At 39.0% G+C, this 10,423-nt stretch overlaps 2 protein-coding genes across 2 annotated transcripts; both read right to left on the minus strand.

The window, feature by feature from the left end:
• Positions 1-1,841: 1,841 nt before the first annotated feature.
• On the minus strand, positions 1,842-7,603 carry LOC114560221 (pulmonary surfactant-associated protein D). The gene is made up of 5 exons (XM_028585445.1): positions 7,482-7,603; positions 6,374-6,503; positions 5,214-5,291; positions 3,030-3,086; positions 1,842-2,581 (listed from the first exon to the last, which is right to left on the minus strand). Exons 2-5 carry the CDS (start codon positions 6,501-6,503, stop codon positions 2,199-2,201), a joined length of 648 nt encoding a protein of 215 aa, XP_028441246.1. The 5' UTR covers positions 7,482-7,603; the 3' UTR covers positions 1,842-2,198.
• Positions 7,604-8,631: 1,028 nt separating this feature from the next.
• LOC114560091 (mannose-binding protein C) lies at positions 8,632-10,198 on the minus strand. Its single transcript, XM_028585244.1, has 2 exons — positions 10,081-10,198; positions 8,632-9,633 (listed from the first exon to the last, which is right to left on the minus strand). The coding sequence occupies exons 1-2, from the start codon at positions 10,196-10,198 to the stop codon at positions 9,251-9,253; spliced, it is 501 nt and encodes a 166-aa protein (XP_028441045.1). The 3' UTR covers positions 8,632-9,250.
• Between the last annotated feature and the right edge of the window lie 225 nt (positions 10,199-10,423).

Genomic DNA, 10,423 nt, shown 5'->3' on the forward strand with positions numbered 1-10,423 from the left:
TGTCAACAGAAGCTCAAGCTGTTAGTAAGAGCAATAGCGAGCAAGATCAAGTCCTTTTTAACAATGCGCTTGGCCAAAGCTTGGTATTATCGTTTATTGGAGGATCTCAAGGCCAAATTCCACAAAGAGTCAAACGGTGAAAGCGAGCACTCGAGACAGACAGCCATAGAGAGCTTTGACTCTCTGCTTCAAACTGAGGAGAATAACAAACCACAGGGTGAAAATGTGGTTAACGTGATTCAGAAGTTCAACAATATGACCCCCGGTAAAATCATAATATTCACACAGGAATTTACTGATCTCCTCTACGGGGACATCACACGTGGAATGGCGTCCGATTTGATCCCAGAACCAATGAGAGGGAAGTCATGCAGTAATGCGATTGTTCCTGATTCACATGCTGACATGTATGCTGAAATTCGAAACAAAGTGTGGAATTTCATGGGACTGATAGGGTGGTGGCTGAACACTCAGATCGGCAGCCACAGTAATAGGGTGGCTAACAAAATCTTGAAAGAAGAGTCACTGGCAGTACCACAGCTACCGAAGGTCACCATCAGCGAGAAGCCTGTGGCAACTGCTCCAGCTCCCAGCTCAGTATGTGAGGAGACACGTGCCGTACCTGCGCAGGATGCCCCAGCACAGGAACAACGTAGGAATGCAATCATCAAGATATTCACAGAGAAGCTGGTTTCGCGTATATACAGGAAAGCAAAAGTGAGCTGGTCTATTGGAAACCCAGAGGCCAACGTTTCCCATCTGTCTAATAGAACATGGGCCAAAGTCAAGGGTGTGGATTTTGATACTACCCAAAAAACATTTAAAAACCTTGACAAGGCCATTTTCCAGGACTTGTGTAAGAAGTGGGGCTGTGTAGACGAGGTGCTGATCTCCATACGTCTAGAAGATCCAGCCCTGGAAAAATGTATTGCCTCCTCTGTCAAAGATTACCTGACGACACCACCAAAAAAACGCAGCACCATCTGCGGGTTCTTCCTATCTGTGGGAAAAGCCATCTCCAACATCTGCAGACGTAGAGCTAAGGTTATGCCGGTGTAATGAGGTTTTTTCTACTAAGTTAGGGTTTTCTCCGGGCGCTCCGAGTGTTTCTCCCACATTCGAGACAATGAAGAAAAAAAATTGCAGCAAAGGGCTCCAGTCCTGCCTCACATCCACGTTACCGTCTCCTCCACTGGGTGACCATTGGAGCAGGAGGTTACCTAGATGGGGGGCAGGACTTGAGCTCTCAGGGCCACCTCAGTGGTCAACAGTGGGAACTCACAGGTGATTGGTCCTGAGCCTTTCTGCGTTTGTGTCGTGTCTACTTTGACACTAAGTATGGGTTTACCCCGGGTGCTCCGGTTTCTTCCCATATTCAGTGCGTATAACTACTATCTACTAACTGATTAAATATAAAATAAAAATAAATGAAATAAAAATTGGCTTATCTCTGTCATCATTTACTGTGAGAGCTAATATGCAACTCAGAATGAAACTCTGCTGATTGTGGCCTGAGATCACTGCTGGTCAGATGTTCAAAATAATTATCAAATGACATATTCTACATAAGAAAGTTCAATAAAGCAGAAAGATTTGGAGCTTGTTAAGATTTGATAGTTAGGCATGGCTGAATTTTGTTTAAGTTAATGAAGGATACATTAAAGACAAAATGAATAACATGTGACATCTCTATAGCACACAAAAAGAAAAAGCCACTTTCTTTTTAAACAGCAATAGTTCAGATAGATAAGCTTTGGCAGCCAAACCACTTGAACTGCAAATTACGGGACTGAAAATTCAACTTCAACTTAAAATAAATGCATGAATGAAATGAGACCGCATCACTGCTGTATGCTTTATTGCGTCATGTATGCTTTTAAAACATCCTATTTGAAAAGATCTTACACTTTTTACATAGCCATGTAAAGTATTAATATAATAATTTGCTTAAATTCTTTTTAGTAGAGGAATATGTTATTATGTTATAAGAGTAATAATGCCACATTGCTGATGCAATCAAGAGGCTTTTTTAAAGAGTGGCATACATCACAAGGATGGTGGTGGGAAATTATTACATGGAGTTATTGTTCCTAAACCAGACCTTAAGGTCATTATTTTTGATTCAGAGGATATTATTAGAGACTGTACATTTGTTTAAAGCAACATTAAAACATGACTTGCAAGGATACAACAACTTTCTAAATCTGGCAAATGATGTAAGCATTCAGAGAACAATCGTGTGTCACTCTCCAGACTGCGTTTTCTGACAGCATGGTGCAGCCTGGATCCTGGATGGATTTGTCTGGCTGCCCTTCTCCCCATTTGGTAAAGGTCAGAGGTCGGTTTTTCATATCGGCCTCAAAATTCCCCTCAGCTTTATTAGTGTTGACGTTGATCCAGGCCGTTTTGTTATCATCCCCAAACACTTGAGTGAGTATGTTGTTCTCCTCCTCGTTCTGGGGCAAAGCCAGCTCTAAGCCTCGTTGGGAGCAGAACTCGATGGCCGTAGAGAAAGAGCCTCTCTTCTTGTAGGACACAAAGTATTTCTGACCAACTCTTCGGACAAAGTCATAGTTCATGGCTGAAATGTAAAGAGAACAACATGCAACAAATCAGAAATTAATAAAGTGAAAACAATTGTTCAACAACTTCCAAACTGTATTGTCATCTTGGTCCTCCGGGCCTCGAACTCTGTTAAGAAGCCTTTAGTAAAAGCATGTTGGAACATTTGCAGTTTTTACACAAAAATAATGTTGCAGTCTAGACGTAAAGACATCAAGATTAATTAAACCATGTATTCAAATTATTTCTCATTGCTCCTTTTTCAGACACCATCCTGCACAAAGAGAGGATCAATTTACATCAAACATACTGATGCAATAGTAAAAGCAGAACATCGGTATGGTAAAAACAAGTTTGACAAGAAATCTAACATTTTGTGTACTCTTGAACAGTTAAAATTAATCTCCAAATTCACATGCAATCACTCCCTGTAACACTCCCTTGTGATGCGTGAACAGGATACTTACCCAGCTCTAACTTAGCGAGGCTGTTCTTTAAGGTTTCAAGTTCCTGTCCAGGGACACCTGGATCAAACAGATCAAGTTCAGTTACCAAACTGGCTGTATATTGGACCTGAGTCCACATTTTGGCAGATATCCACCGCCTACTAATGAAAAGCTTATGTTCTCTTTTTTTTTCTATCTCTGAACACTCTGAATGATGAGTAAACCAGAATTTATTAAATTTTCACTCTTTTCTGACATTTATGTACCTTGATGTATGTGTCTCAGACTGAGATTGACAGTTTATTTGAGTGTGGTTTTAAATGGGTGCTTTATACAGAACTTTGGACCAACAAAAAACATGGGTCTTAAGTAGGGCTGCACGATATGAGGAAAATATGCAATACAGCCTGCAATAACATTGTTGACTATCGCAATAACGATATTACTTTTGACAAATAAACAGATATTGAAGTGTACTCAGTTCTGTATTTCTGCTGCCTTCAGTATTCTGCTAAAATACAACAAATTGCTTGTTGGAATTAAAACAAAGGAAATTCTCTGAGTGGCTTTCGCGATATGTCCCAGCCTTTCGCGATGTGTATTGCGGCAGTTAATATTGCAATGACGATAAAAAAACAATATATTGTGCAGCCCTAGACTAAATAAACACAGCCAAAGCCGTGATATCCTGAATTTTAGTACATAGCACAAATCAAACTCCAAAAATACTGGATCCTAAAGTAGAACTCTGTAGCATCTTTCATATGACCCTCTGTGCCTAGTCAACACACACATCTTTCAAATTGAATTCCCTCCATTTGTACCCAGGAGCATAGCACAAAATTCTGGACCCTGTAGAAAGGCATTTTCTATGGGCCCCTTCCCGCATCCACAGCTTTCATTCTAGCATCTTTTTGGGCCCTCCTTACATGAGGGCCCTGGGTACTTAGTCCCCTTTTTCCCCCCAGTTCGACGCCCCTGTTTGTACCACAGGCTTTCTGGTAAACATCTAAAATCTCAGGCCCAGATTACCCTGAAAACATTACCAGTTATTTTCTCAGACTTTTGAAAGCTCCTTTGTTTCACTGGCTGTGTTGTACTTCTAATAAGTACACTTATCTTAATGAGGGAGATTGACAACATGCCTCCATGCATTGCATTGTATCGTAAGATTTACAAGTAACAGTGGAATTTAAAATCTCTCGGACACAGCCTCAACAACAGTCAAACACTAGGATCTTTAAAGGAACACGCCGACTTATTGGGAATTTAGCTTATTCACCGTAACCCCCAGAGTTAGACAAGTCCATACATACCCTTCTCATCTCCGTGTGTGCTGTAATGCTGTCTGACGGCTCCAGCGGCATCAGGTCAGCACAGAACATGCAGGTGAATGGTTCCAGCAATCCTACTGCTCCGAATAAGTGACAAAATAACGGCAACATGTTCCTATTTACATGTTGTGATTCATAGAGTCACAGCGTGTACAAAAAACAACGTAACATGAGACACAGCCATCTTCTAACAGTAAACAAACCGGGAACTATATTCTCAGGCGGAAGAATATAGTACTTGGGCGGAGTGATATGCTCGCAACAAGCCTGTCTGAGAATATAGTTCCCGGTTTGTTTACTGTTAGAAGATGGCTGTGTCTCATGTTACGTTGTTTTTTGTACACGCTGTGACTCTACAAATCACAACATGTAAATAGGAACATGTTGGCGTTATTTTGTCACTTTTGTCACAATTGGGAGCAGTAGGCTAGTTGGAACCAGTTACCTGCAGGATCTGTGCTAGGCTAAGCTAATGCTGGAACCGTCAGACAGCGTTACAGCACGCACGGAGATGAGAAGGGTATGTATCGACTCATCTTACTCTGGGGGTTACTTTGAATAAGCTAAATTCCCAATAAGTCGGCGTGTTCCTTTAAAAAAATAGTATTGCTATTGTTACGGAACTAGAATGTAGTGTAAGTGTCCACCTCTTGTGTATCTATCTACATCTCTACTATAACTACAACTATAAGTCTATGTGTGCAAAGATTTCTTTGTGCAGGACAATGAAGACACTGACATTTATTCAGGTTCTACTGTAGTACTGGTGCATTTTGCATGTTACTAAATGATAAACAGCAGTTACTCAGATAGTGATAGTAAGTAATTTTATAAAATACATATGCTCTTTAAAATCTAGAAAATATATAACCTCGTCCACAGAATACAGCAGATCCAGGCTGTCCAGGCGGTCCACGCTGTCCACGCTGTCCAGACCGTCCCGGCGCTCCTTTTGTGCCAGCAAATCATGTGTATAAGAGCAGGGAAAGAGACATAGAAGATGATTAAAAATCAAAAGCCCCTTGAAGCTGTTATGTTTGATTTCTATTTGAAAAACAAAATGTTGTATGGATAGAACATTCAGAGACAGATTTTTGCTACAGTATACATAGAAGTCTGAGTCAAAAGGTTCATTATCTGGTGAGCATTAAAGCTAACATACATTGGGCCCATCATTGTCATTTTTTCATGAATTTTCTTAGCAAATGTCATATCAATCCTTCCTGTATATTTTGAAGATATGTTGTGTACAAAGTTGACTGTCCAACCTTAGGGTGGTCTCGTGAGCCATCACAGCTGACCAGACTGTCCTCTGAAAATTCCAACATAAGTCGTTTGTTCATGCAGCAAGCACAACTCATATTTACGTTTATAGTGGCGGCACCCTCTAGTGGCTGTAGTAGTTAATGTAAGAGTGACAAGTACTACATGAGGAGACAAGTTGGGGTGTGGATTGGTCAAACAAACACAGGCTTTTCACCTAGGAGACTGGGGTTCATGTCCCATTACTAAATTAAAGTAACTGATGAATTTGTTCTGTTCTTTACGGACTAAACAGAGTTACGTCACTTTCTGCAACACATGCATAGCGAGCAGTGCAGTACCTCAAACCACAATCTTTTTCTAAACTTACCTAAGTAGTTTTGTTACCTAGACATAACCAAGTAAGTTCATTTTTGTGCATGAACCTAACTAAACTGTGAGTGTTTCACAACGTTAACAATGTGTTTAAAACCCTGACAGTTTCGTTTTTTGGTTTAGATATGAGGACAGAAAATGCTCATGAGGGTCGTATTAGAGGGTAGGAATAAACAACCTATGTTTTTGTATGGTTTGGAGGACTTGTTGCAGCTGACACAGCAAGTCAAATGAAGGAAATGTATAAGTGACCTCAGAAAGCTCTTGGGAGATTAAAAACAAACTGATCTGCCTATCCAACAGAGGGGTGCCAGAATTCAGACAAATAATGACTAGAGTCTGGTCAGAACGAGTGTTCCTAGGAGCGTGATTGTGGAAGTCAATATTACCGACCAGGTGGCCCAGCTATCCCACGTGGCCCAGGAAATCCTATGTCACCTTTAGGACCAGGAGGTCCTGGAAGCTGACTGTAGCCAGTAGAAGACATCAGGCAGAGGACGCAGAACAGGAGAAACATCCTCATCTTCAGAATGCAGAGCATCATAACAGTTATTGGAGCTATAATTTTTTATTGTTTCAGTAAATTAGATCACTAGAGCAAGTGAGATTTTCTGGAACAGAGAGGTAAACTTCACTTAAACATTACTGATAACCCTGTTGGTCACTGGGATCAAACATTCTGAAATCTAAATCTCTTTAAGTCCTTTGAAATCTACAGTATTAGAATTATAGTTAAGAATTTGCCCTTTTTCAGGCTACATCAGGAATATTGTTTTATCATAGTTTACAACCATTGATTCAAAGTCCGTCACATGAAATCAAAGGTGGTCATTTCAGAACTCAGTCTTTGGCAAATAATGACCACCAAAGAATGACTACTCATTACAAATGATGTGTCTCCGGTAGTTCATAGTTTTTTGTAAAACTTCAGAAAAACTGATGAGATTTTCATTGCAATATAGACAGATGTGCTGCAGCTAAATTTAATTTCCCAAATGCAAAATAGAATTCTATTACAGCCTGTCTTTAGTGCAGCACCAAGTATGCTGTTGTAAGTTAGTTTTTGTGCCTAAACTTAACCAAACTGTGACCGTTTCATAATGTTAACGTGTTTAACATCATCACCAAGCATGCTATAATTTAAAAAGTTTAAATTACACTAAATCTAGCACCAAATAGTGTTAAACAGAAAGGTCTCTCCGGTAGTGGCTAGTTCATTATAACACTTCAGAAAAACTGATAAGATTTTCATTGCAATATATACAGATGTGCTGCAGCAAAACTTAATTTCTAAAATGCAAATTAGAATTCTATTACAGCCTGTCTTTAGTGCAGCACCAAGTATGCTGTTGTAAGTTAGTTTTTGTGCCTAAACTTAACCAAACTGTGACCGTTTCATAATGTTAACGTGTTTAACATCATCACCAAGCATGCTATAATTTAAAAAGTTTTAATAACACTAAATATAGCACCAAATAGTGATAAACAGAAAGGAACTCACTGATTAACGAGACGTTATCTGCAGGATGTGCTACTTTTCGCTTCTTCCAAAGAAAAGTGATCGAGAACGTAGTGAGTGCATATGTAAGAAATTCAGTTCAGCGTAAACAACAGATGGTTATGTTGGTGATGTCATTCGGCACAACCCTGAACCTAGGAGGAAAACAAAGTCAAAGAGCCTCCCTCATGAGACTGCAGAGCTTATTGTGGATGGCTTTTCTATACTGTCCTTAAAACAAAGACAAGTACCATGTTCATATGACATTACAAATATGTACAAATATGGCCCTTGTTCTTATGACAAGAGAAAGAAGCAAAGGTGAAGAAGAATAGAGCGCCAAGTAGGAGGAAAGTTGGGGTGTGGATGGATCAAACAAACACAGGACATTCCACCACAAGACTCAAAATCATGTCTCATTTGAAAATAAAAGTAACCGACAATTTCTTTTTACTTTACGGAACAAACAGAGCTATGTTACTTCCTGCATCACGTGCGTAACCAGCAGTAAAGTAACCCAAACCACAAACATTTCCAAATTTAACTAAGTAGTTTTACTGCCTAAACATAACCAAGTAAGTTAGTTTTTGTGCCTAAACTTAACCAAAATGACAATTTCACAACGTTAACGATATGTTTAAAACTAGCACCAAGCAAGCTGTTGTTAAGTAATTTTAAAAGTTTTAATTTAAAGTTTAAAGTAAATCTAGCACAAAATAGTGATAAACAGAAAGGAACTCACTGCATAATAGAATGTAGTTAGAGTGCATATACAACAGATTTTGTTGTTTATGTTGGTGATGTCATTTGACATATAATCCTGAAAATAGGAGGAAAACTCATGTTTAACCAGCAGGGTTATGAGACTGCAGAGCTTATTCTGGATGGATTTTTTGTATTTTCCTTAAAACAAAGACACATACCATGTTGATATGACATTACAAATGTGTTTCTCTACATAACAGTGCCTTTTCCAATTAAAAACCGAACTGTAATACACATTCTCCTTTCTGTGTATAAGGAAATATAAACTATGGTGATCCTGGACCCATTGCATTTTTACAATGGGTATGTCCAGTCAATTTTCTTGTAAATACACAAAAATTGTATTTACATTCACCAAAAGGCATTGTGTAAGGTGTGACAAATGTTTGAGAGCTCATTTTCCATCCTCATGAAACATTTGCAAAGCAGACTTTTAAAATATTTTAAATTTGGCAATGTTTACATACATGTTTTCTAGCTAGCGGTCTTCTTCACTGCCTTGTCAGTGTGCTTCTCTAATGTTGTGATAAAAACATTAGGCTCTTTTGAAAGATTTCTGTCTTTTTTTAAGTACAGTAGATGTCAGGTCAGTTATTGTCAGTGTTGTATATTTTCTGCCACTTTTGTCATAGTTAACATTCAGGTTGTCATTTTACCAATCCTGTAAGCTTTCTATTTCACTTTTTCAACAGATAGGTTAGCTGGGCAGCCAAAATGTAAATAATGTTCACTGCTGTAAACTTTATTGTGACGTACTGTATGCTTTTAGAGTTCACCGTTGTTTCTATACATCTATCATATTGTTCCTTTAATTGTAAACTTTTCATAATGTAATATTCATAATGTATAGTCTGTGAAACAGTTTTAATGCCATGCTGATGATGCAATTGTTGCAAATGTTTCCGTAGTTAGGACTAAGATCTAAGACAGTGGTTTTGAGTAACTGTAACATCTGGAAGAAAATATTTCTGAGAGCAATGCTTCCAAATCTGGAACACAAGACCTTTCTACATCTGACAAATGATGTAAGCATTCAGAGAACAATCGTGTGTCACTCTCCAGACTGCGTTTTCTGACAGCATGGTGCAGCCTGGATCCTGGATGGTTTTGTCTGGCTGCCCTTCTCCCCATTTGGTAAAGGTCAGAGGTCGGTTTTTCATATCGGCCTCAAAATTCCCCTCAGCTTTGTTAGTGTTGACGTTGATCCAGGCCGTTTTGTTATCATCCCCAAACACTTGAGTGAGTATGTTGTTCTCCTCCTCGTTCTGGGGCAAAGCCAGCTCTAAGCCTCGTTGGGAGCAGAACTCGATGGCCGTAGAGAAAGAGTCTCTCTTCTTGTAGGACACAAAGTATTTCTGACCAACTCTTCGGACAAAGTCATAGTTCATGGCTGAAATGTAAAGAGAACAACATGCAACAAATCAGAAATTAATAAAGTGAAAACAATTGTTCAACAACTTCCAAACTGTATTGTCATCTTGGTCCTCCGGGCCTCGAACTCTGTTCAGAAGCCTTTAGTAAAAGCATGTTGGAACATTTGCAGTTTTTACACAAAAATAATGTTGCGGTCTAGACGTAAAGACATCAAGATTAATTAAACCATGTATTCAAATTATTTCTCATTGCTCCTTTTTCAGACACCATCCTGCCCAAAGAGAGGATCAATTTACATCAAACATACTGATGCAATAGTAAAAGCAGAACATCGGTATGGTAAAAACAAGTTTGACAAGAAATCTAACTTTTTGTGTCACTTGAACAGCTCAAATTAATCTCCAAATTCACATGCAATCACTCCCTGTAACACTCCCTTGTGATGCGTGAACAGGATACTTACCAAGCTCTAACTTAGCGAGGCTGTTCTTTAAGGTTTCAAGTTCCTGTCCAGGGACACCTGGATCAAACAGATCAAGTTCAGTTACCAAACCGGCTGTATATTGGACCTGAGTCCACATTTTGGCAGATATCCACCGTCTACTAATGAAAAGCTTATGTTCTCTTTTTTTTTTCTATCTCTGAACACTCTGAATGATGAGTAAACCAGAATTTATTAAATTTTCACTCTTTTCTGACATTTATGTACCTTGATGTATGTGTCTCAGACTGAGATTGACAGTTTATTTGAGTGTGGTTTTAAATGGGTGCTTTATACAGAACTTTGGACCAACAAAAAACATGGG

Source organism: Perca flavescens, chromosome 8 (assembly GCF_004354835.1).
Source record: "Perca flavescens isolate YP-PL-M2 chromosome 8, PFLA_1.0, whole genome shotgun sequence".
NCBI lineage: Eukaryota > Metazoa > Chordata > Actinopteri > Perciformes > Percidae > Perca > Perca flavescens.